At 46.0% G+C, this 27,511-nt stretch overlaps 1 protein-coding gene across 1 annotated transcript in view; it reads right to left on the bottom strand.

Annotated features, from left to right (window-relative positions):
- Positions 1-27,212, bottom strand: part of RIT2 (Ras like without CAAX 2) — a 203,713-nt gene extending 176,501 nt beyond the window's left edge. The window contains exon 1 of the mRNA XM_048502621.1: positions 27,060-27,212. Coding sequence (XP_048358578.1) covers positions 27,060-27,162 — 103 coding nt within the window. The 5' untranslated portion in view covers positions 27,163-27,212. The remainder of the gene's footprint in view (positions 1-27,059) is intronic.
- Between the last annotated feature and the right edge of the window lie 299 nt (positions 27,213-27,511).

Genomic DNA, 27,511 nt, shown 5'->3' on the forward strand with positions numbered 1-27,511 from the left:
GACTAGTCAAAGACTACCAATCTTGATCCTCTTTGACCTGAGATTGCAAATGCCTTAGCAGACCAGGTGCTCGGGAGCAGCAGCAGCAGCAGAAGGCCATTGCTTTCACATCCTGCACGTGAGCTCCCAAAGGCACCTGGTGGGCCACTGCGAGTAGCAGAGAGCTGGACTAAATGGACTCTGGTCTGATCCAGCTGGCTTGTTCTTATGTTCTTATGTTCTTAAAGACACGAGCTTGCAGAGTCCACCCTTCAAATCAGTCATTTTTTCCCCCAGGAGAACAGTTGTAATTCTGGGAGGTCTCCAGGCCTCACCTGGAGATTTGGCAACAGTATAAATCTGTATCCAATGGCTTAAACCACGAGCAACGTGGGTAATTTTGGGGGGTTGTGTGGTTTCCGGGCTGTATGGCTGCGGTGTAGTAGCATTTTCTCCTGACGTTTTGCCTGCATCTGTGCCTGGCATCTTCAGAGGATCTGATGGTAGTAAAGCAAGTGGAGTCTATATATAGCTATGGAATGTCCAGGTTGCCTGTTAACAAGTGTAGAGGGTGCAATTAGCAAGCTTGATTTGCATGTGTTGGGTGGGATCCACCCATTTAGCATGTGAGTAACCATGAAGAGAGCATAATCAATTAGTGAGGGCATCTGCATTGTAGTAGCCTGGCCTTTTGATCCCTTTGATTGCTTACTACTTAGAGACATCCTTTGTCCGGGTGGTGTTCACTAGTCCTTTGATTGGGTATTCACAGTGTCTAATACACAATTTCATAAGCAATGGTTTATACGATGTAACTTTCACAGCTTTATACATTTACAATTTGTATTGAAGTGAGTACAATTAGGTACAAAGTACATTTACAATTAATATTGAAGAAAGTACAATTAGGTATAGAATAATACTTCATATGTTAGTTGTGGCTTCAAAATCAACACAAAAGGTGGGACTAGTTAACCTCCAGCATTGGTTAACCCTATAATGCCTTATTAGGCCCTTCCTAAAATAAACAAAAATCAAACATATATGGTGATTGTTAATACAAATCTACATATGATCATATGTCAGCCAAACTTTTATAAAAATCTTACTTACTATTTTAAATGAAACATCCTTATATTTATGGGATTATAATCAAAAATTCTCCTATGGACCCTCTTCTGCGAAACAAATTTATAAAATATAAATGATTACATCAATGCTTCCATAAACATAAGAAGAAGAAGAAGAAGAAGAAGAAGAAGAAGAAGAAGAAGAAGAAGAGGAGGAGGAAGAGGAGGAGGAGGAAGAGGAGGAGGAGGAGGAGTTTGGATTTATATCCCCCCTTTCTCTCCTATAGGAGACTCAAGGGGGCTTACAATCTCCTTGCCCTTCCCCCCTCACAACTAACACCCTGTTAAAATTAAACTAATTTTAACTGAAATTTGTTGCAGGGAAGGACGTGGCTCGGATGGGCGCTGTGGCAACAGGCCGGTTCCTGGCAGCAGGCCAGCTCTGTATTTAGGCGCATCCCTCGTGCTGACCCAACTCTTCCAAGCCAGGTTGGCACGGGAAAGGAAGGAGGCAATTTTGCACCCCCCCAGGGTCATTTGACCCCCCCTCCCATCCCTCTGGACGATACGCCCCTGCCACCCTCCAAAGTATCCACTTTGTCTAGAAAAAGTGAAGTCTGGAGATCAGTTGCAATGCTGGAAGATTGCCAGACCCTATCTGGAGATTGGCAAGTTGGAATGCCAACCTCCAGATGGGTCCTGGAGATCTCCCAGTATTTTACCTGATCTCCAGACTACAAAGACCTGTTCCCCTGGAGAAAATGACCATGCCTTACAACAGCTGTGACCAGTGGTGGGATTCAAAAATTTTAGTAACAGGTTCCGATGGTGGTGGGATTCAAACAGTGGTGTAGCGCCAATGGGGCTGGGTGGGGCACACCAGGGGCGAGGCCAGCCATTCTGGGGGTGGGGCATTCCGGGGCGCGCATCCCAGGTGCAGTTCCCCTTCGTTCCACCTCTAGATTCAAATAATGACTGTTTAAAGTATTTAAAAAGCAATATACCGAAAGGTAGTGTATTATTTCTTTTTTATATAATCATATTGATTGATTTAAAATAATAACATAAGTAAGGAGAGAAACCAAAAACTGTTTACAATTGTTAACATATTACAAACATATCTAATTGTCTATCTCTCTCAACCCCCCCCAACAAAAACATCCTATATTGCCCCCCTCCTTCCCATATTTCCCTCCCTCCCTACTTTCTACTTCCCCTTCAGATTCCTATAACTACTTTATCTATTCCACTTGAAAGAAAACTAACAGAGGGAGAGATCCAAAATCCTTAATCTAAAAGAGTAGTTTAAACTCCTCTCTTTCCAATATAAATTTCAAGGGGGAAAAAGAAAATGAAAAATCTTTACCTATAATACTTTCCCAACCTTTATACCAATGAACAAAAAAAATAGAATCACTATATATTGTATTATTTCATACAGTTCATGCACACGTGGGGTGTGTGTCTTGGGGGGCAGGGGCCGCAGGGGGCTCTGGGGGGTGATTTTCCATCCCCCACTTGACGAGATTTGTTTTACCCAGGGACAAGATTACCCCCTTGTCCCTAGTGGAGTTAATCATTAATAACCAGTTCTCCGAACTGAGAAAATGTTAGTAACCGGTTCTACCGAATTGGTGCGAATAGGCTGCATCCCACCTCTGGCTGTGAGGGCTTAAGAAAGAATAAGTCCCACTTGGAAGTAACTTCCAAGTAAATACTCATAGAAGTGGATTGTAAGAGTCAAGATAGATATATGTGGGCATTTACTAGACGGTAGGTCTTGAAACATAGCCCATTATACAAGGATGGCTGTCTTACTAAATGGAGTATCTCACAAATCATGGACAGATTTATCCTTGACATCTCTCTCAAAATGACGAGTGTAAACAATCACTTTTATAGAGATCAGATATGAAAGCAGAAAGAGATTGAAAGCTCAATCTGAGGGATTCATTTATGCAGGTAATGGAAGCAACGAAAGAATGATTCGGTGCGCCATTCCGAAGCAGTAAAACCAGATTTACTAAAGGGTACCCTCAGCAGGTAGCTACAGCGGGATTGCCATCTTCCAGTGGTGTAGTGGTTACACAGCAGGAGCAGCAGTGGTGTAGTGGTTAAGAGTAGGTGCATTCTAATCTGGAGGAACCGGGTTTGATTCCCCGCTCTGCCACCTGAGCTGCGGAGGCTTATCTGGGGAATTCAGATTAGCCTGTACACTCCCACATCCGCCAGCTGGGTGACCTTGGGCTAGGCACAGTTCTTTGGAGCTCTCTCAGCCCCACCTACCTCACAGGGTGTTTGTTGTGAGGGGGGAAGGGCAAGGAGATTGTAAACCCCTTTGAGTCTCCTGCAGGAGAGAAAGGGGGGATACAAATCCAAACTCTTCTTCTTCTTCTTCCCAGTTGGCAGAATACAAAGATGTCTTTTTGTTGTCTTTTAAAAGATAACGTGTTCTTCAGAGGGGAGGCACTCTACACATGGTCAAAATGTAGCAACTTGTGACAACACCCAAAAGAGAGCATGGCGTAGTTATTAAGAGCAGGTGGATTCTAATCTGGAGAACCAGGTTTGATTCCCCACACCTCCACCTGAGCAGGAGACTCTGAGCAAACACCTATTTTGGTTTAGCTTGGAATGTCCAATATACAACACCACTCGCTCTTTTTGCAAAATTAACGAATTCATATTATCTAGCTTTAGCTGCCAGGTGGGCGTAGGCCTTGAAGGCCGGTAGGCAGTGTCTGAATAAAAAGGAGCTACCACGTCAGATCCATTTCCTGAAGCTTGTGTCTTTAAAATTTGATGGGAGATCAAATCTAATTTAGCCCCCAGGGTGGTAAAATTTGTTAAAAGTAAGTCAAGAGTTTTTGAAATTAAAATCAACTCATTAGAGAAAAGTTCCTGTCGAATGTATAAATTGCCGTGTGTTGTTAATTCTTTATTCTTATTTGGAGGCTTTTCTAAACTTGGAATTAAAGCATCCTGTTTTCGTAAACCAGTTGGAGATGGGCTTGTTGCAAAAACTTCTTCTGAAGGGCTAGGAAACATATCCTCCAGTTCCAGGTCTCTGAGCAAACACTCAGATGTGTTTCTGCACTCCTACATTCCTGCTGGGTGACCTTGGGCTAGTCACAGTTCTTCTCTCTCAGCCCAACCTACCTCACAAGGGGTCTGTTGGGGGGAAAGGAAGGGAAAGGAGCTTGTAAGCCACCTTGAGTCTCCTTACAGGAGAAAAGGGTAGGGAATAAATCCAAACTCTTCTTCTTCTTCAAAAACTACCAGACCCACAGCCCAGAAACCCCGCAACTGCCAGTTGATTCCGACCATAAACACCTTCAACAATACATCAAAACGTCTGTTTCATGCAAACAAGGCAAACAAGAAGGCCTATTCCAATTTCTCACATTAAAAATAATAATAACAATTTTCCTGGTATGTTGGCACAAAGGTCTGGTTAGTCGAGCATTATATTGCTAACAACAATTGGCCAGAAGTAATGCTGTTACACAGAAGGGAGGGGTTCCCCCCCCCGGATTTAACTTTTTTTGTTTAGACATACCTATTGATTCCTTTTTTTCTCTCTCTTTCAAAAGAAGAATTTCTCTTTCATTTCTCATGGTGGTATTGTGCTACACCTCTGCTCTCCCTGTTGTAACCCTCCCCTTGCGTGGTGGTGGGGGGGGTTGGAGGTGGTGGAGGAATTGATGTTACACACCACTAGGTGGTGCTGTAGCAGGGATGTTGGAAGGTAAGGAAAGCGTTGGTGCCTCTGAGTCCCGCACATGCAGAATAATGCATTTTCAATCCACTTTCACAATTGTTTGCAAGTGGATTTTGCTATTCTGCACAGCTGCAAAGTGCATTGAAAGTGGATTGAAAGTGCATTATTCTGCATGTTTGGAAGCCAGAGCATCTACAAAGTAAAATCCTGAAAGTCTACACAGACCCTCCATTCTTCCCTCTTCAGATTTGTTTTTTGATCAAAACCAAATCGATTTGGAACAGGCTCCAAATTCCTTTTTTAAAAAGAGGAACAGAAATAAATTGCTGGATTTCCAGGAGAAATGGGGTAAAGAGGAATTAAGGGAAATCCCTTTTGCAACGCTAGTCAATAACACATGATTTGATGCTCGCTACCCATAATCCAAACAGAGCATTAAGTTGCAAGCATTTGATAGCAAGGAGTTATCAGGAAAGTTGGCACGCTGAATTCCACAACAAAACCACCCAAAATACTGTTTACTTTACACTATGAGTAAATCTTCAATGCAGTCACATAAAATGCTCAGATGAAGAAGAAGAAGAAGAAGAAGAGTTTGGATTTATATCCCCCCTTTCTCTCTTGCAGGAGACTCAAAGGGGCTGACAATCTCCTTGCCCTTCCCCCCTCACAACAAACACCCTGTGAGGTAGGTGGGGCTGAGAGAGCTCCGAGAAGCTGCGACTAGCCCAAGGTCACCCAGCTGGCATGTGTGGGAGTGTACAGGCTAATCTGAATTCCCCAGATAAGCCTCCACAGCTTGGGCGGCAGAGCTGGGAATCAATCCCCGTTCCTCCAGATTAGATACACGAGCTCCTAACCTCCTACGCCACTGAAGCCCCCGGTGAGCTGCTGTGGCTCTTCCAAGGCTCACAATTTATGCAGGTTGGCTTTAATCAGCAAACAATGGTTCTCAAGATGGCCCCTGATCCTTCAGGAAAAGCAGGAAACCCACAAGATTTACAGGTTCTTGATCAACTGACAGAAACTTGATGGATCTGTTAATCTGGGCAGGCATTCGTGATCCTGATGGTTTTTGGAATATGAACAATTCTCCTTTAAGAGCAACTCAACCAGATTCATTTTCAGAGCAGACTAGAGAAGGTCTCTCCAGGTTACCCGCTCACTTCCAGGCATTCTCTGTAATAAACAGGTTCGCTGATGTTCTGCATGCTCTTTCTATTAAGCCGAACAACAGGCACGGCTACCCTGAAATCAATGCGGCAACAATGATGAATGCTTATTTAAGTATGATCAGGTGGGAAATACTTGCCTAGTATAATGACTCATTAAAGGGAACCAGGTGCTTAGAATTGTAATGTTGGCTCAGTTCGAGAACTTCTTAGATTTTGCAAGCACCACCTGGGGTAACAATATCTGGGAGACATGAACAGGTGCAGCCTGAAATTGGTTCACTACAACATCCACAAGCCTTCTCCTATGATCATTTACCTTACATACCTGCCAGGTGTGTTGTGTGTGAGAGACTTTTTTTCTAGAAATGCACCATCATTGAGATTCCAAGATGTTTGTTGTGGTCTGTTATATGTCACAAGGATCCTTTGATGAGCCTTCAAGGAATTTGGTTGCTCAAAGTAGGTACACCCTGACCTGGATGGTCCAGTGTAGCAGAAGCTAAGCAAGGTAGGTACTGGTTCTGGTGGGTTTTCTGGGCTGTGTGGCTGTGGTCTGGTAGATCTTGTTCCTAACGTTTCACCTGCATCTGTGGCTGGCATCTTTAGAGGTGTATCACAGAGAGAAGTTGTCTCTCTGTGATACACCTCTGAAGATGCCAGCCACAGATGCAGGTGAAACATTAGGAACAAGATCTACCAGACCACGGACACACAGCCTGGAAAACTCACAACAACCAGTTGAATCCAGCCATGAAAATCTTCGGCAAACCATATCTGTTCAATTTATGCCTTCAACATCCTGCCTCTGTTCAGCAGCCCCTGCTTTCCTTAGGGGCTCATGAGTCAGTTCCGACTTGACGGCACTTTTCACCACCACCACCACCACCACCACCACCACCACGCAGGTGAACTGCCTACTGCCTCATCTTAAGCTAACCCCCAGTGACATTAGAAGCTCCACAGGGGCTTGGATAACATCTGACATTGTTATCAGCCTGACCCATGACGGGGGGGGGGGGCTTTGCTTTCAAAGTTGTGCTTCTACCTATCCTGCCAACCTTGCACCTTGCAGAGTGGCCTACTGATCCAGTGCCAAGATATTTGCCATCCACTGTAGTAGCTTGGTGTCAGCCATAAGGATAGAAAAACCTGCCTGGACTTCCCCTCACCAACAGCAGCCTTGCAAAATCACCTGCCTCACCTCTTCCTGAAGAGAGTAGGAAGAGACAATAGCTTCCAACCTACAAAGCCAGTTCCCAACTCCAGCCGTGACTCACAACCCCTGTGAGACAAAGGATAGGCTAAGAAGGATTTGATCAAGAGTTCATGCCAAAAATACTAATCTCAGCTTCCAGTTTCTGACTAACCTCTCCCAAGACCGCACTCATTTACATTTGGCATTGTCCCAATATTGTGATTAAATCAACTTCACCTCAAAAGATGAACGATCTCTGGACACTCTCAAGCTTAGAACATTAAGCCAAGTGCCAAACCATTTTTGGGGTATTTGTGTTTTGGCCTGCAGGGGATGCATTTTTAAAGATAGCAGCACCAAAATTTCAGGGTATCATACAGAGACTGTTCTGATGATAATTCCTGAGTTTAGTGAAGTTTGGTTTTTGGGGGTAAAAGATATGGACCCCCAAAGAGAGTGCCCCCATCCCCCATTGTTTCCAATGGGAGCTAACAGGAGATGGGGCTGTCTCTTTGAGGATCCATAACTTTGGCGCCAGAACCAATCTTCCCTGAGCTTGGGATGTATCATCAGGACAGTCTCCCTGAAATTTTGGTGCCACTAGCATTAAAAATGCACCCCCTGCAAGCCAAAATGTGAAAAAACATCTAAAAATACCAACAATATCAAACAGACCCGACTTTTCGGATATACCCGAATATTCGGGTATTCACGAATATGTTACTTGTCTTATTTGGGCATACAGATAATTTTATGCCTGAATAACTCCGAATCCGAATTTTAGCGAATTTTTAGGGTATTTACCAAGCCTAGTTGCATCCTTCAACTATGTTTAGAGAGCCTCCTTCAGTTGGAATGAAATTGAGCCCAAGAGCCCTCCCTCCAGGCAGCTCCTCAAGAGACTGCACTTTGAGCCTTTGACTTTCGAGCTCTCGCTGAGTCTTGACAATGCTGACATCATCACCTTCGCAATCTGATTGTGATGATGGTGCGGTTCTTGGAGCCATCAATATTTATCAGGCTAGCAGGGAAACTGAACAGCAGTCATCTTTCCCTTGGGTGCTTCAAATGATACATAAATATGCTGCAGAGGCCTATCTAGGGTAGGGAAGCCACAGGTTCATGTCCTGGGTGCAACTGGAAGGAGGGTGCCGTCAGCTGCTCAACCCCCCTCCCCAAGGAGAAGTGGAGGAGGAGGAGTTTGGATTTATATCCTACTTTTGTCTACCACAAGGAATCTCAAAGTGGCTTACAAGTATTTTTCCCCTCTCCCCACAACAGACACCTTGTGAGGCAGGTGGGGCTGAGAGAGTTCTGAAAGAACTGTGATTGGTCACCCAGCAGGCTTCAGGTGGAGAAGCAGGGAAACAAATCCAGTTCACCAGATATTAGTCTGTCACTCATGTGAAGGAGTGGAAAATCAAACCCAGTTCCCTAGATTAGAGTCCCCCGCTCTTAACCACTACACCATGCTGGCTCTGCCAATGTGGACTCAAAGCCTTTCCTGATGGTTTCCCATCCAGGTATCAATCCTGCTTAGCCTCTGAGATCTAACAAGATCAGGAAGCTATACCATGCTGTCTCCCCCCCCCGACAAACGCACACACAATCCTATACAGTAGATAAGTATTATTTCCATATTCTTGGGAGGGAGCAATAGACAGAAGGGTCGTTTCCACATGCCGACGCACCCCCCCAGGACCGTTCGCCCGAACGATCCCGGTAGGGGCGGGGAAGACAGTGCAGCCTGCATGGAGGCTGCACCATCGCCCGAACGCCTTCCCTTCCCTCTGACATTCTGGCGCGTCGCCCAGGCCAGAGGACACGCCCCCTGCCCTACACAACAGCTGTGGAGTCGCAGGGCAGGGGGGCATGTCCCCAGGCCTGGGGGACATGCCAGAAGATCGGAGGGAAGGTAAGGCAAGGCGTTCAGGAAAGGGGGGAATGGCACCTTCCAGCTGCTGCCGTTCGCACGGCAGCAGTTGGATGCCGCTGTTTCTGAAAAACCTTGCCCAGGGAGCAAGGTTCAGAAACAGCGGCTTCATGCCACTCAGGGGTTGCAAGGCCGCCGCCGCCGTGATGCAGCGGCGGCGGCTGTGTGAACCGCTCCCCAGGGATGCTGTTTTTAGCGTCCCTGGGTCACTGTATTCCGCCCGTGCGGAAACAGCCAAGGAGAACACCTAGTTTGCAGTTGTCCCAAGTTCAGTTAAAGAAATCTTAGATATTAGGTATGGTCTGAACTCTTGGAAAGTGGGTGTCCTTCAAAATAAACCCAGATGATCGAAATGGCCTTCGAGTTTGACTTTTTACAATGTGACCTCATTTTCTGTCTGCTTTCCAAATGTATTTTTTTTAAGTGAATAAAGAACTGTATCATAGGCAAAGGACCAGAAAGTCATTGATATTCCTGGCCTTTTAAAAACGTGGAATTGGAAGATTTTTTTTAAAAAAAGCGGAGACTTCCCACCATATCGAGAGTCTGCACATTTGAGCCCTTGAAAAACCCACATATTCCTAATAAAATATTTTTTATTAACAAGCAATGCCCTTAAAGTAGTTTATGGAGAAGATAAAAAGGGGATATGAAAAACTGGGCAAGCGGTACACTTCTCACTAACATAAACAGGTGGTATTTTACATCTGGCACTGCACTCGTAAATTTTCTCCCATTCGTTTAAAGGTAAGGCCCATGCAAACGGGGAAGGGAGGTTGAGAAGCAAGCGGAAATAATTCTGCGGCGAACTGCTGGCTGATTTTTCCCATCAGTGCTTTATGTGCCAAAGTTTAAAAAAAATGAATTATGCATAATATTTGTCCGAGGCAGTTCAGCTGAACTTTGGACTGAACTCCCAGACGCTCTGGAGAACGAATCTGGCCGCTCCTCATCGTTATTCCTCCAGATTCATATTGCATTTTGTGTAGGTAATGATTTTTGAACCTGGTGTGTGGCACCAAAGGGCAAAAGATCGTGACCTAGTAACTGTTTCACATCCCCGTAGCATACTTATCTTAATGGAAGCCTCATCTTAGTGTGTTTTTAATATATAAATGCACAGGGGACAGTTGAATGGCTAGCTGTGTGGTTGAGGACAGAGGAGTATGTGTGCTGTAGAAAATTATGGAATCACTGTCTCTGGTCCAGTTGTTGGCATCAGCATGGATGCAAGAAAATGTCTCGATGGTAGAACACTTTCTGTGCATGCTTATTTATTTATTTATTTATTTACTTACTTACTTACTTACTTACTTACTTACTTACTTACTTACTTACTTACTTACTTACTTACTTACTTATTTATTTTTGAATTTTTTTATACCGTCCTATTCCCAAAGGGCTCTGGGTGGTGAACAACATAATAATACAACATACAATTAAAACCCATTTAAAATAAACACAGCGATCAGCATATAAAAACAGCGTCGGCAATAAATCCTTATTAAGAAGAGTTTTGAAGAAGAGTTTTGGATTTATATCCCCCCTTTCTCTCCTGCAGGGGACTCAAAGGGGCTGACAATCTCCTTGCCCTTCCTCCCTCACAACAAACACCCTGTGAGGTGGGTGGGGCTGAGAGAGCTTTGAGAAGCTGTGATTAGCCCAAGGTCACCTAGCTGGTGTGTGTGGGAGTGTACAGGCTAACCTGAATTCCCCAGATAAGCCTCCATAGCTCAGGCGGCAGAGCTGGGAATCAAACCCGGTTCCTCCAGATTAGATACACGAGCTCTTAACCTCCTACGCCACTGCTGCCACTACACCACACCACTCCCAGAGGGGGGGAGGAGTCCCATAGATGGTAAAGGGACCCCAAACACAGGAGGCTAAAGTAGAGGAGGGGGGGTCAAGGGAAGACCCATTGTGGGCATAGTGGGCATGTTCAGTGTTGTGTCATTTCTGGTTTTAAAATAAAGGAAAATGACAAAGGATAGTTCTAGGGATTGCCAGAAACTCTATGGTAAAACGAAAGAATGTCTGGCAATTCCTAGAGCTGTGCCGGAAGTGACAAATAGAAGCTCTAGGAATTGCTGGAAGCTCTATGGTAAAACCAGAGCTTCCTCAGTTCCTAGAGCTACTTTTTGTGACTTCCAATCTGGGTTCAGGAACAGAATACCTCTGATGGTTAGATGTTAGGGAGCAGACAGATGAAGACTGCTTTCTGCAGGACCTGTTTGTGGTACCCGACTGGCTACTCTTGGAAATAGGATGCTGGACGAGATAGGCAGTTTGCGGCGTGCCGAGAGAGGAGGTGAATCAGACAAGATTTCTTGCCCCAATGTACTTCTGGTCCCACCATGTGCCAGAGCACCAGTAATCAGCCAAGGTGTATCTAAAGTAGACAGATAATTGGAGTTGGGTCTACTATTCACCAAGATGCCCAGAAATTAGGAGGGGGGGAAACAGATTGTTTGTTCAGATGGACATAGTAGTTGTTCCTCATGGTCTAATAATCTTGGCTTAATTATTCACAGGATATAGTTATTATTTATTTATTTTATTTTATTTTATCATATTTATATACCGCCCCATCCCCTGAGGGCTCTGGGCGGTGAACAACAAAATAATGTTACATAAACAGTAGTAACAACAAACATCATTAAAACATAAAATTACAGCGTTCCACTTGGCGTCCAGTATTAAAACTATCAATAAAAACCCTTCCCAGAGAGGGGACGGTAGATCTAGGTGTCACAGATCCCAGGAAGTTCATATACCAGATTATTAAATGTCTGGTGTTTTTTTTTTTTAACCAGACAGTCAATGAAATACTGCCTTTTCCGGGTAAATACTAGACACCTGTCAACTTTAATGGTTGATATTGTGCGATCAAAGGCACTCTAATGAAGGAATCCTTAATATAGTCACGGCCTTTTTTCTCCTAGCATGGAAACATCGAGCTGGAAAGTACAACACAGGGAATTCACAACTACTTTCCCCTCCATTCCCATAGTGGCACTTGCTGCATACCCAGAGCAGGGGGAAAAAAAGGCTTTTGGATTCTGGCCAATCTGACCTAAAGTGAAATTCATCTCTGACCCCAAAGCAATACCCTGGGCATATAAGAAAGAGCCATGAGTGTCGAGAACTGATCCATCCCTTCCTGCCCTCCCTATCAAAATCTGCCTAAATTCATAGAGAACCATAAAACCATAGAGTTGGAAGAGACCAGAAGGGCCATCCAGTCCAATCCGTTACTATGCAGGAATAGACAATCAATGAACTCCCAACAGATGGTCATCCATTCTCTGTTTAAAAACTGCCAAAGAAGGAGACTACCACCCTCGGATTCAGCATATTCCATTGTCAAACAGCCCTTACCATCAGGAAGTTCTTCCTAATGTTTAGGCGGAATCTCTTCTCCTGTACCTTGAATCCATTACTTCTTGTCCTAGATTTGGAGCAGCAGAAAATAAGCTTTCTCCCTCTTCAAGACGATATCCCTTCAAATATTTAAGAATGGCTACCATATCACCCATTAGGAGCAGCAGTGGCGTAGTGTTTGAGAGCAGGTGTACTCTAATCTGGAGGAACTGGGTTTGATTCCCCGCTCTGCCGCTTGAGCTGTGGAGGCTCATCTGGGGAATTCAGATTAGCCTGTGCACTCCAACACACGCCAGCTGGGTGATCTTGGGCTAGTCACAGCTTCTCGGAGCTCTCTCAGCCCCACCCACCTCACAGGGTGTTTGTTGTGAGTGGGGAAGGGCAAGGAGATTGTAAGCCCCTCTGAGACTCCTATAGGAGAGAAAGGGAGGATATAAATCCAAACTCCTCCTGCTCTCCTTCTCCTTCTCCTTCTCCTTCTCCTTCTCCTTCTCCTTCTCCTTCTCCTCCTCCTCCTCCTCCTCCTCCTTTTCCTTTTCCTTTTCCTTTTCCTTTTCCTTCTCCTTCTCCTTCTCCTTCTCCTCCTTCTCCTTCTCCTTCTCCTTCTTCTCCTTCTCCTTCTCCTTCTTCACAGAGAGATGGAGCAAGGAGATTGCAAACAGGGCCCGCTGGGCTCTCTAGTCTTCGATGATGCTCAAGAATGGGGAGTTCCTGACCGCAGCACAGTTGGTGGCGTGGCCATAAAATGCACCCCCCAGAATTGGTGCCTGGGGATCGGGACCCCTCCTGCCCCTCCCAGATACACTACTGATTCCACGAGACTGTCAGCCTTGAAAAAAGTCCTTACAAGTGTTGAACATCTTGACTCATTCAGGCTGTGAAGTTTCCTTGCAGTCCTCCGTCCAGAGAGTTATGTTGTCAATGAAGAGATATCGTCGGGGGGGCGCAGGGGGAGGGGAATCGCCATTCATAATTTACCCTTCCTCATACTGTCAGGATGCTCTAACAACTATTTTTCCCCCATTAAGCAGTTGGAAATGTGCTCGGTGCCATTTGCTCTTAAATAAACTTTACTCTGATATATTACGGTGCCCGGCCATTTATTTTTTATCGCTGCCATTTCTTTTAACTTTAATAGGGGTAGCTTGAGTGTAGTCAGCAGGTTCCTTCTCCCCTCTGCTATTGTTGTCGGCTACCAACGTCCTGCTTCTTCGCTTTTTCAGAAGACCAGGAACTCAGATTATGGCCTCACTCACTGATATGTACGGGTATGACCCTTCAAACATAGAAGGGAATGGGGTGCTGTGTGGTTTCTGGGCTGTATGGCCGTGTTCCAGCAGCATTCTCTCCTGATGTTTCGCCTGGATCTGTGGCTGGCATCTTCAGAGGATCTGAAGGGAATTCTTTCTCTGTGCCTCCTCTACTGAGGTCTGCCATGTCCACCATACCTTCCTTACGTAGGCACACACAGAGCCAGCATAGTGTACTGGTTAAGAGCAGGTGGATTCTAAGCTGGAGAATCAGGTTTGATTCCCCACTCCTCCACATGAGTGGCAGAGGCTTATCCTGTGAGTGAAACCCAAGAGGGTTGCTTCTGCGCTCCTGAACACATTCCTGTTTCTGGGTGTCCTTGGGCTGAGTCGTGTGTAGTTCTTCCCGGGACCCCTTTCCTTCCGGAAGAAAGGAGGCACACGTAAGTCACCTTGAGTCTCCTTTCAGGAGAGAAAGGTGGGGTATAAATCCAAACTCCTCCTCCTCCTCCTTCTCCTTCTTCTTGTCTTCGTCCTCTTCGTCTTCTGTTTGTTTCATTAGATGTTCTCTTAGTAATTAACGTTTTAACGTTTTAACAGCTGTTCTTATGGTTTCCATACATATTTTAGCTGTTTTTGCTGGGAGGCAAGAGATGTCAATGGTTTTAAAATATGATTCCCCCCCCCCATATAGGTTTACATTGTTTAGCCGCTTCATTGACCTTTATAAGGGCAGAAAGGCAGGATGTAAGTTTGTAAAATAAACTGGAGGGAGGGAAATGGAAGGGATAGCAGGAAGGCATGCAAGGGAAGAGACGTGAGGGAGGGGAGAGAGTGCGGGGTGGCATGCAAAGGAGGGGAGAGAGGGGGCCCAGCATCTGGATATGACCCACCCACCCTAGCAGAGGGAGAGGGAAGGGAGGGAGGGGGAGGGGTGGCATGCAAGGGAACAGAAGTGAGGGAGGGGAGAAAGCGAGGGGTGGCATGCAAGGGAGGATCGGGCGAGGCCAGCCAGCCTACATTCCCTGAATACTGAGGTTACAGTTCAGAAAACCAGGTTGCCTCCGAGGCACACGTTACTCTGGAGTAAGCTCAGTAAAGCAACCGTAACATACTTTGAATGGCGTCGTGATTAAGGTATGGGACGAAGATCTGGGAAACTCAGATTTGAATCACAACTCTGTCATGGAAACTTGCTGAGTGACCTTGGGCCAGTCACACATGCTCAGACTGCCCTTCCTCGCAGGGCTGTTGTGAGGATCAAACTGGAGGGAGATGGAAGGGAGGGAGGGGGAGGGGTGTCATGCAAGGGAAGAGGAGGGGAGAGAGTGAGGGGTGGCATGCAACCCTTTTGTCAATGCTCATGTCCCCTTAAAATCATGCAGATTGCTCAGGCTGTCAAGATGTCTCACCTAATTCTCAATCACGTTTTGGGCAAATGTGGGAAAAAATGCCCTTAAGCAAAAGCAAAGGATCCAAGCAATATTGTTTGTCAAAGGCAGAACAGGTGCAGCCCTTATAATCCCCCCTTATAAATCAGAAACTCCGGGCCTTTAATAATATTTTGTTGCTCCCCTCTGACTCTGTTCAATTTGTCAGCATCCCCCCCCCCACCTTCTGAATGACCAAAGCTTCACCGCTCTTTCTCAACAACCCCGTTGGTATTTGACTTACAGAAACTATGCTCTTAAATGTACACATGGGAACTATAATGGAATCCCCGTGGTACGCGAATCGCAGCAACTGACAAAATAATGAAAGACTTCTATACGGGCTTCCTGGAAACAGAAATAATTGTATATCTATCCCCCCAAAATTACAGAAATGAAAAAAAAAAAAGATTTAGGAAAAGAAAAGAAATACATTGCATGCTTTTGGAAAAGGACCGGTCAGTATACGGAAGAAAAGCTCGATCGTGACCACTTAAACAATCTCTTTGGTTTTAACTGCATTAGCAATTATTACAATTTTAAAAGAATTTGGTGAGCAAATACAAATGAACGCATAAACGATAACATCCTGGTAGCTGCCCATATGCCTAGATAGGGATTTACGTTGTATAGAACTTAAAGTAAGGCTCCCGTTTGTCTTTAAAGTCATGTTCTGTTTTTCTATTAACAAGGTTCGTCAGCTTAGCCACAGGAAAACATTCTATCCAGAGGTGGGATCCAGCAGGTTCTCACAGGTTCCCGAGAGTAGGTTGCTAATTATTTGTGTGTGCCGAGAGGGGGTTACTACTGCGGTGGCATTGTTGCCCATGCTGATTTTGTAAGTTAGCAGCAGTAGTGCGCAGAACTTGAAGCAGTCTAGCAGGAGGTGCACCGGCGTGCGTGGCAGCCTGCGCCTGCGTGCATTTGTTTCCCGCCCAAGGACCGGCGCAGCGGCTGCGTCCTTGCCACAGCCCCGCCCAGGAATGCCCCGCCCCCGGAATGCCCGGGCACGCCCCCATCGTGCCCCACCCATTCCCATTGGCGCTACGCCACAGTTTGAATCCCACCACCATGGGAACCTGTTACTAACATTTTTGGATCCCACCACTGATTCTATCATCTTATCTTCCCAGTTTTCTTGAATGGGATCTCCTTCCAATTTCCAGCTAGATGCAACGGTGTCTCTTGGGGCAGTTAACGAAGACAAAAAATGATTCTTGTTGTTTTGGTACGTTTTCTGGGGAAATGCCTAACAGCATAGTTTTTGAGTCAATTTGAAATTTAATGTTTAGCATTTTTTTTTGCATGTTTGTGTAGTTCATTTTCCAGACCTTTTTTGCCTTTTCGGAAGCCCACCACCTATGGAAAAGTGATCCAGGCTCTTCTTGGCATTTCCAGCATGTGCCCTTATATTTTTTATCCATTTTTCTAATGTCTTCTGGATTTATATACCATCTCTAAAACATCTAATACAAATTTTCTTTTAACAATTGGCATGTAGTAAATTATATATATATTAGTCCATAATGTTTCCCACTGCAGAAAGGTAATATCTGAGGAAGAAAGAATTCTGACCAGATGTTCCAACCCACTTTGTCCATCCACTTTGTGAATATAAGAAGAGGAGGAGGAGGAGGAGGAGGAGGAGGAGAAGGAGGAGGAGGAGAAGGAAAAGTCACTGGAAAAGACAATAACACCAGGAAAATTTAAAAAATATACCAAAAGTTGAAGGCAGAAGGAAAAGAGGAAGGGCTAACTTAAGGAGCAGCAGTGGCATAGGAGGTTAAGAGCTCATGTATCTAATCTGGAGGAACCGGGTTTGATTCCCAGCTCTGCCGCCTGAGCAGTGGAGGCTTATCTGGGGAATTCAGATTGGCCTGTGCACTCCCACACACGCAAGCTGGGTGACCTTGGGCTAGTCACAGCTTCTCGGAGCTCTCTCAGCCCTGCCCACCTCACAGGGGGGAAGGGCAAGGAGATTGTAAGCCCCTTTGAGTCTCCTACAGGAGAGAAAGGCGGGATATAAATCCAAACTCCTCCTCCTCCTCCTCCTCCTCCTCCTCCTCCTCCTCCTCTTCTTCTTCTTCTTCTTCTTCTTCTTCTTCTTCTTCTTCCTTAAGATGATTTTACTCTATTAAAAAAAGCCAAGGCGCTCACGGATGTTTGCAAAAGCTGATGGGACATTTTGGAGGTCATTAATTTATAAGATCATTGCGAGTCAGAAACGACTTGATGGCACTTAACACACATTTAGGGCAGTAAATGAAGCACTGTTTACCAGCACTCAAATCACCCCAGCAATTGCAGGGTGAATCGACCTCATTAAGCCAAACTGGGCAATCTATTTGAGGTGCTGCTAAACAATGTGACCGATACAAAAAGGTTCCTTTCTTCAGGGCCTTCTTTTGTGTTTGCCTTCTCTTTTCAACGCCACGCTTTGTGCAGCCCTCTTGGCTAATTGCTGCAAACCGGCAAGGGAAGTGCGTTTGTAATTAGTTATGGTTATTAGCATAATTAGCACAACTCAATGAAATCCTGCTCTTTGGATTATAATTTGTTTGTCGCTTGTTGGTGGCTAAATAAAAGAAGGGAGCGAAAAAGAGGCTGTTTGTTCGTGTTACGCAGAGCAATGGGGATGCTGGGGTGGCAAGACAGCTGTTCTGTGGCAGATGTGTGATCCTTTCTCCCGCAGCTCTGCCAAAGTGCCCTCCATGGACTTCCCTTTGTTCCATGGAATTGCAGAATTGGAAGGGATTGCAAGCTCAGCCTACTAAAGGCCACGTATCCACACACGGGGAAAGGGGACATATACGTTGATCAGTGTCTGAAGTCCAGATCCCAGCATGCCCCAAAACACAAGCCTCTCCCCATATTGCCCTGGTAGGCCCCTCTGCTCCTCGGAGGAGGACCTACTCGTGATCCCTGGCCCAAAAATGATCAGGCTGGCCTAGACGAGGGGCAGGGCCTTTTCAGCCCTGGCCCCAACCTGGTGGAACAGGCTCCCTAGGGAGATCAGGGCCCTGCGGGACTTACAGAGTTTCCACAGGGCCTGCAAGACGGACCTGTTCCGCCAGGCGTTTGGCCAGCCTGGTTAAAAATACATCTACCGTGTCATCTGGCCTCCCGTGGGCACAAGGGGGAGGGGGTAGCCAGACGCTGTCCACATTTTTAATGGGTTCTGTTTTTATGTAATTGGTAGTTAAATTATGTTTTAATTTATGTTTTAACCTGTTGTGAACCACCCTGAACACTCAGGGGGAGGGCGGTATATAAAACTAATAATAATAAAGAAAGAAAGAAAGAAAGAAAGAAAGAAAGAAAGAAAGAAAGAAAGAAAGAAAGAGAGAAAGAAAGAAAGAAAGAAAGAAAGAAAGAAAGAAAGAAGAGGAAGAGGAAGAGGAAGAGGAAGAGGAAGAGGAAGAGGAAGAGGAGGAGTTTGGATTTATACCCCACCTTTCTCCAAGTGGCTTACAAGCTTTTCCTTCGTCTCCCCACAACAAACACCTTGAGAGGTAGGTGAGACTGAGAACGTTCTGAGAGAACTTTAAGAGAGTTTGGCCACTTCCGCACGGCCACGCTGGGGGTTGGGTCAGTGTACATGATGCCGACCCAACCCCCCAGGACTGTTCGCACGAACGGTCCCGGTAATGACCGGGCAGACTATGCCGCACTGCGCCGTCACACGATCGACTTACCTTCCCTGCAACCGTCAGGCATGTTGCCAAGGCCAGGGGACATGCCCCCCTGCCCTGCGCGACCACTCCGCAGTCGCAGGGCAGGGGGGCATGTCCCCAGGCCTCGGCGACGCACCGGACGGTCTCAGGGAAGGTAAGTCAATTGGAAAAGGGGGGAGGGATGGCGCCTTCCAGCCACTGCCGTTTGCACGGCAGCGGCTGGAAGCCACCGTATTCCAAAAACCACACTCGGGGAGCGAGGTGGGAAAATGGCAGCTTCACGCCGCTGGGGAGAAGCGAGGGCAGCGCAGCTGTGAAACAGCTGCGCCCCCTTGCGAACAGCTCCCTAGGGACGGCGTTTTTGCCATTCCTAGGGCGCTGTAATTGGCCTGTGCGGAAAGGGCCACTGAGAACTGAGAGAACTGAGAAAGTTCTGAGAGAACTGGGTGTTCCAAGGTCACCCAGCAGGAATGTAGGAGTGCAGAAACACATCTGGTTCAACAGATAAGCTATCCAAGCACGGACCAAAAAATCACGTGACAGTGCGCAGTGGCTTATGCATATTACATTTTTAACAAACTGCTTTGGGAGAATGAGATGTGACTACTGTAAAATTGTTTTTGGACAATGAAATGAATGGAGCACTGATGAAGGCAACCAAAAAGCTAACAAACGCGTGTAGCTTCTGCAGTGTTTATTCCGATGTGGATGCGTGGCTCCTTTAATGGTCTTTCCTAACGATACTCCGGAGGGAGAAGCCGTTTGGGTAACATAGTATTCATTCATGAAAGTGATGATTGCGTTTACACCTTGAGGAAAATAATTCATGAACTTAAAGACAAATATTCAGTCACTGATTTGAAGTCTAACATATATGAAAGGAGACAACAGGTTAAGTTATAAACCTTGATTGGGATGAACTTGTTAACATCATCGAAGGAGGATATCTGTTTACATCGGTGTTACTGAATTCCTACCATTGGAGATATCTGTAATGGAAGCAAAAATCCTCTGAAGATGCCAGCCACAGGTGCAGGTGAAACGTCAGGAGAGAATGCTGCTAGAACACGGCCATACAGCGCGGAAACCAGATAGCACCCCAGAAGCAAAGATTCATTAATAGCAATTGCATTTTATGTATGACTATATACTGTTAATTATATTTGTAATATACATAAGCCACTGCGCAGCACACGTGCGTCACGTGATTTTTCGGTCCGTGCTTGGATAGCTTTCTTGGGCGCACTTAACTGCATTCATCACCAGATAAGCCTCTGACACTCAGGTGGAGGAGTGGAGAATCAAACCTGGTTCTTCAGATTAGAATACACCTGCTCTTAACCACTACACCACGCAGGCTCAATCCTAAACAGGTATACTCAGAAGTCCCAGTGGGCGTGACTGCCAGTAAAATGTTCTTAGGATTGCAGCCACAGATTGCTCCATGTACAAAAGAATATAGTGGGTGATATTCTTTGATCTCTGTAACCCAGAGATCAGTTGTAAATAGCAGGACTTGTGCAATTGGTTTGAGTAAAGTTTTGCAGTTCGCCACCCAGTTTGAAACGTTACTTGAAACAATGATATTATGTGACTTTCTACAAGAATATTCACCTGGCATATCCTTCGGCCTTTGAAATCTGTATTCGAGGTTGGATTTTATCCGAAGAACCAACTAGCTTTGTGGGGGTTTTTTTGTTATCGTCACTTGATTGTATATGGCACAGATTGTGCACTTGAAAGTGCATTTCATTACTTATTCATTTTTGCTCCCCAGAGTACAGTGGTGCATATTGTTTGAGTTTCATAGCTGTGAATATACAACCATAGCACATTTTTCCTGGGTGTTGTGAGGGATGTATTACAGGTAAGTCTATATTTAGTGCAAATCCTTAGTGTTGCCATTTGGGAGGTTGGCAACTCTTGGAATGAGTGAAGCACAGCTGGACTCACCTGTCTCTGCACTGCCAACATTTTCCTCCTCCCGAGCTGAAATATATCAACAACCCACTTGATTCTGAGGACCCTCAGGAAGATGCATGATTTCTTCAGCAGTTCTGCAGGACTTGTAAGACATGGCTGTTTCACGTGACATGGCTGTTTCACGTGCTGTTTCACGTGACATGGCTGTTTCACGTGCGTCACGTGATTTTTCGGTCCGTGCTTGGATAGCTTATCTGTTGAATCAGATGTGTTTTCACACTCCTACATTCCTGCTGGGTGACCTTGGGTCACCCAGTTCTCTCACAACTTTCTCAGTTCTCTCAGTTCTCAGTGGCCCTTTCCACACGGGCTGTAAACAGCGCCCTGGGGACGGCAAAAATGCCGTCCCTAGGGAGCTGTTCGCATGGGGGGTGCAGCTGCTTTGAAGCTGCGCCACCCTCGCTCCACCCCAGTGGCGCGAAGCCACAATTTTCCCACCTCGCTCCCCGAGCGAGGTTTTTGGAATACGGTGGCTTCCAGCTGCTGCTGTGCGAATGGCAGTGGCTGGAAGGCGCCATCCCTTCCCCCTTTTCTGATCGACTTACCTTCCCTGCGACCGTCCGGTGCACCGCCAAGACCTGGGGACATGCCCCCCTGCCCTGCGACTCCGGAGTGGTCACACAGGGCAGGGGGGCATGTCCCCTGGCCTCGGCAACGCCCCGGATGGTCACAGGGAAGGTAAGTCGATCGGGCGATGGCACAGCGTGGTGCCGTCTGGCCAGTCGTTACCGGGACCGTTTGTGCGAACGGTCCCGGGGGAGTTGGGTCGGCATCATGTACGCCAACCCAACCCCCAGCGTGGCTGTGTGGAAGCAGCCAAACTCTCTTAAAGTTCTCTCAGAAGGTTCTCAGTCTCACCTACCTCACAAGGTGTTTGTTGTGGGGAGACGAAGGAAAAGCTTGTAAGCCTCTTGGAGAAAGGTGGGGTATAAATCCAAACTCCTCCTCTTCCTCTTCCTCTTCCTCTTCCTCTTCCTCTTCCTCTTCCTCTTCCTCTTCTTTATTTATTATTATTAGTTTTATATACCGCCCTCCCCCTGAGGGCTCAGGGCAGTTCACAACAGATTAAAACATACATGAAAACATAATTTAAATACCAATTACATAAAAACAGAACCCATTTAAAAATGTGGATGGCGTCCGGCTGCCCCCTCCCCCCCCCTTGTGCCCATGGGAGGCCAGATGACACGGTAGATGTATTTTTAACCAGGCTGGCCAAACGCCTGGTGGAACAGGTTCGTCTTGCAACCCCTGTGGAAACCCTGTAAGTCCCACAGGGCCCTGATCTCCCTAGGGAGCCTGTTCCACCAGGTTGGGGCCAGCGCTGAAAAGGCCTTGCCCCTCGTCGAGGCCAGCCTGATCATTTTTGGGCCAGGGATCACGAGTAGGTCCTCCTCCGAGGAGCGGAGGGGCCTACCGGGGCAATATGGGGAGAGGCTTGTGTTTTGGGGCATGCTGGGATCTGGACTTCAGACACTGATATATGTCCATCACCATCACCATCACCATCACCATAGATAGATAGATAGATAGATAGATAGATAGATAGATAGATAGATAGATAGATAGATAGATAGATAGATAGATAGATAGATAGATAGATAGATAGATAGATAGATAGATAGATAGATAGATAGATAGATAGATAGATAGATAGATAGATAGATAGATAGATAGATAGATAGATAGATAGATAGATAGATAGATAGATAGATAGAGGGGAAGAGTGGTAGATATTCCAGCTATATCCTCACACATTCCCCATATGCCCGGTACAAAGTTGATACGAAGTTTCTGCAAAATCTGATACCCTAGTGACTGCAATGCTAAAAAATTTTTTCTGGGAACTAATTCCTACTGAATAAAATGGGACTTGATTCTGGGTAGACCAGTCTAGAGGTACATTTATGGTTCACATTATTCTAGCCCCTTTTCTTTCATGCTGCCTGTCCTGACAGGTAGCCAAACAACTCCCTCTGCCTTTAAAGCAAGAATGTGTTCTCCCATCTCTGTAAAGTTTGGCATGGAGGGTTTCTTGTTTGTGAAGGATAATCTCATTTTTCAAACAAAAATCTCAATAGAATGGATAATGAAGAAGCTGAAACTAAAATATCAGATAAAGGTAAAGGTACAAGCACTAAATCATTACTGGCCCGTGGGGTGAGGAAGCATCACGACATTTACTTGACAGACATTGTTAATGGGGTAGTTTGCCATTGCCTTCCCTAGTCATCTACATTTTACGCCCAGCAAGCAGGGTGCTCATTTTACCAACACCAGAAGGATAGATGGCTGACTCAACCTCGAACCAGCTACTCCCTTATTTTTAAAAAAGTTCCCATTACTTTAGCATCCGGTGTGCCCAGAAATGGATAGCCCAGGCTAGCCTGGTGAAGTTAGATCTCATAAGCTAAGCCAGGTTTACCCCAGTTCGCATTTGGACAGGAAAACACAAAGGAAGATGTTGCAGAGGCAGGCAATGTAAACCACATCTGTACTGCTTGCCTTGAATATCCTACAGCAGTGGTGGCAAACCTATGGCACGGGTGCCAGGTGTGGCACGCAGAGACCTCTCTGTGGGCACAAGCAAACAGAGTGCCCCCCCCCACACACACACACATCTAGGCTGGCCTGGACCACTGGGCTCAATTATTAGCATTAAATTTAAGACCTAGTTTTGTGGAAGCAGTGTAGATAACCCTGTTAAACGCTGTTAAACCCCACTGATTTTCATGCAAAGAACTAAAGCGCGATCCTTTACCTGGGAGTAAGCTCGGTTGCTGGCAATGGGGCTTGCTTCTGAGTAAACCCTCCTACAGTCGTGATTCACCAGTTGGAAGAGTTGCATGGTGGCTTCAAAGCAAAGCCACCGACTACCACCAAGCTTCGTCCCAAGTAACGTACACCTCGGAGCCAACCGCTTTTTCTAAACTGAAGCCTCAGTATTCATGTTAAATTGCCGTGTTGGCACTTTTGCAATAAATAAGTGGGTTTGGGGTTGCAATTTGGGCCCTCGGTCTCGAAAAGGTTCGCCATCACTGTCCTACAGGGTTGCCATAAATCAGATGCAAATTAACAGCAAAGAGAGGGGGGGGGTACACACTCCAAATTGATGAATATTTCACTCAGTATTGGGGAATGCTCTTTTAAAATAAGCAAATTCTTTGCCTAATAGCCGGGCCCTGTCAACAATCAGTACATGATGATAGATATATTCGTTATGGAATTATGGGATGTACCCAGTGATTAATGTGTTTGCATCTTATATCAAATATGTATCAATTTCGCTTGAAATATGGAAAGTCCCACCTGAGTCCCCATGTCAGGTAATAAAATCAAACCGTTCATATTTTTAATGAAAAATTAAAATCAGCAAGATGGGCGGGTGGGTGGGTGGATGGATAGTTTTCTCCTTTTATTGAAGTCCTGATGAACTTTCATAAGAGTCCTCTTAAACAACACCAATTTGCAACCATTATGGGGGGAAATCTTTGTCAAATAGTCTTGAGATGTGGTTCTACAGAGCTGAGGCACCAACCCAGAAAGATCTTGACTCAGAAGTAGCAGAGCAAACCTCTGCAAAGTTCAACCAGCCAACCAATATTATTGTACAGAATCCATTTCTTTCCAGGCTCACCCCAAGATAGACTTTCCCCGGTTTGATCTGGGGAAGTCCCCAACATAGCAAAACTATGGAGTAAGCATAACATTCGAACAACCCTAAACTGAAAACTCCGAATTGGCTTCTAGAATCCTCCTTGTACAAAGTTCAGTGTAGCAACTAATTTGTGTCTAAGAGCTAAAATACATGGGGAAGGTGCTGATGTGTTTTTAAATGGTTTATGTCGGTTTTTTAACTGATGATGTTATTGTTTTTACTGCAATTTGTCTGTTTCCTTTAGTAGATCCTAATAATAATGGCCTTTGGCACTGTCATGCTCCTAGAGACACACTCACTATTTTCCTTATTTGAACCTCAGTTGTACCCTTAGTTAGAATGGGTTTAGTTGCTTTATGTACAGTTAGACCCTGTTCTTTAAGAAGCCCTCTAGAGGCAAAGCACCATAGCATTCTTATTTGTTAGCAGTTCCTGTTTTACAGTCTGTTTTAGTTCAGGTGTCTGGGGAAGGCTGGAGACAGCAATATCTCAGGCGTTTAAGGTGCTAGAGATCCATCGAACTCAGCGTTTGCAAGTTCAAACAGAACTGCAAGGAAATAGAATCCAGTTAGAGGACACCGGGAGAACTGAGAAGCAAGTTAAGGACATTAGTTCAGGAAAAGTTGGTGTCTGCAAGTTCTTCAAACCATCTCCAATTGTTTCCAGCATCTCAAGTATTCTTTATTTAGTTAGACTTCACGGTAGGAGTCAGAGTCCTAAACTTTCAGTACTGTTAAACCTTTTTTGAACTGTTGCTTATTTGTCTGTGGATCTGACAATCTGTTCTGGCCAAGGGCAAGGCACCTGAATTTAGTTTGCTTGGGGAACAGGACAAGCGCCATGAAATAAATACTACCCACCTACTTACCTAGTTTTAACTAACTGTATCCTAATAGTATCTTCTCTTGAAACTCCTGCATATGTTTTGGCTCTGCAACTAAGGTGACTCTAGAGAGATCTGAGATCTTGTCTTTCTCCAAGGAAATTATTCTGGTGATACATCAGAGCATCCCCCCCCCCCCCAAAAAAAAAAAAGTCTTAACAGAACTGTAATATATGGATTGTTCCCTACCTTGAAACACCAGGAGACGCTTGCCAGACTGATAAAATTGAACCTCACATAATTTTTGTGCAGATGAGGCCAGTGGTGGGATCCAAAAATTTTAGTAACAGGTTCCCATGGTGGTGGGATTCAAACTGGGACTGGGCGGGGCATGACGGGGGCATGGCCGGGCATTCCAGGGGCGAGGCATTCCTGGGCGGGGCTGTGGCAAGGACGCAGCCGCTGCGCCGGTCCTTGGGTGGGAAACGAATGCACGCAGGCGCAGGCTGCCACGCACGCCGGTGCACCTCCTGCTAGACTGCTTCAAGTTCTGCGCGCTACTGCTGGGAGGAGGGGCGTAACTAAGGCAAAAATCACGTGGCAAAATCACCAATTAGTAACCCCCTCTCGGCACACACAAATAATTAGTAACCTGCTCTCGGGAACCTGTGAGAACCTGCTGGATCCCACCTCTGGATGAGGCCCTTAAACAAAAACACAGTGTATACCACAAAATACGTGCCGCTTTGATTCAGCTGTTTGCTTAGTCCAAGGCTTAACAGAGTGCCCTGGGCTTAGCAGACGTAATTATAAGCGTGTTGTACAGACAGGTATATCATCCCAGCCAGCCAACACCAAGACAGGCTCTGCATGCTCAGCAAAGTGGCTTGAAGATTAGAGGATGCTAAGGGTCAGCAAGAGATAAATCAAAAGGTTATCATCTCACGCAAAACACAACATGCTGGACAGAAGTCCCTGCTCAGCAGCAAAGCGCTCTGTTGTCTTTGAGCAATCCCATCTCTTCGCCTCTCGTTCTCTCTCCAGGGCATTATAATATGTCGGATATCGTTCATCATTTTGCCCAGGCGGACGAGGAGACCCTCCAACATACATCCTATAACTCAGTGGGCCGGAGGTGACCAGGGGATGGGATGACGTCTAATAGCATGCAGCAAAGAAGTCAAAGGGAAGAACTTGAGAAAGTTCGCTGCAGTCATCCTGCTGGCTTTCTCCATGCTGGGATGACTTTTCCAAAAACCCGTTTCGATAGGGATCATCCCTGCACACGGACAACATTATATAGGAAAATGCCAAAATTACCCAGAGCAAGCCGCCTCCCCAGTGCAGCGCATAATTTCGTTCCGAGACCTTCAGGCAACACCAGAGTCTCCAATCCGCAAGGTCAGCTTAAGCCTGTGAAATGGTGGCCGGAAAAAGATTGCTCCTGAGCAAGCCCATGGGGCTGAAGAGGGATTTGACAGCTCGGAGCATGGGCAAACCTCACTTTTCTCATCGCACTTTTCGGGAAAGTTCCCCACTAGGTCGCTTGCCCTCGAGCAGCTCCGTAAAGTAATTGACAATCATTGTTTTCAGATTACTCCATCCCAGAGAAATTGATGAATCCAAATCGTGATTGGAGAGGGAGCAGATTAATGAGAGATGTGAATTAGATTCTCTGCATCTATGCGTTTTATTCTGACATGACACCCACTCCCGGTATCAACACATCTGTCATATCCTTTTAAATGCACCCACTTTTTCCCCACCCCCAGGCCCCCCAAACTTACCACTTTTCCCCACGCCACCAGATCCCAGCATGACCACTTTATACTCCCTGGAGCCTCCCGGAGAACCGGTGGAGGAGCTGGGAGTTTCGTGTTCAAGCTCCATCTTCTCGGGGAACCGGGACCGGACCGGCAGGTGCTTGCTTCCCGACAACTCTCAAATGATCTCCAGGAAGAGAGGCATACGATTTAGCAGCTTCGCTCCCTTTGCCGTTGCGCTTGTGTTAGCTGCCGAAGGTCTCATAGCAACCACTAGATGAGCTTCCAATAAAAATGCAGCTTCTCACCCCGCCCCCCCTTCTCTGTATCTTTCTTTTCCACTGTCCTCTTTCTGGACACACGGAGCTCTGTATTATTCACAGACCAACCACTTTAGGGGTTTTTATGGCCAGTGTCTACTTTCAGTTACGCCAAGAGAATGGAAACCCCCGAAGACACTGAATCTCCAATCTGCT

The sequence above is a fragment of the Sphaerodactylus townsendi genome, linkage group LG07 (genome assembly GCF_021028975.2).
Source record: "Sphaerodactylus townsendi isolate TG3544 linkage group LG07, MPM_Stown_v2.3, whole genome shotgun sequence".
In the NCBI taxonomy this organism is placed as follows: Eukaryota; Metazoa; Chordata; class Lepidosauria; order Squamata; family Sphaerodactylidae; genus Sphaerodactylus; species Sphaerodactylus townsendi.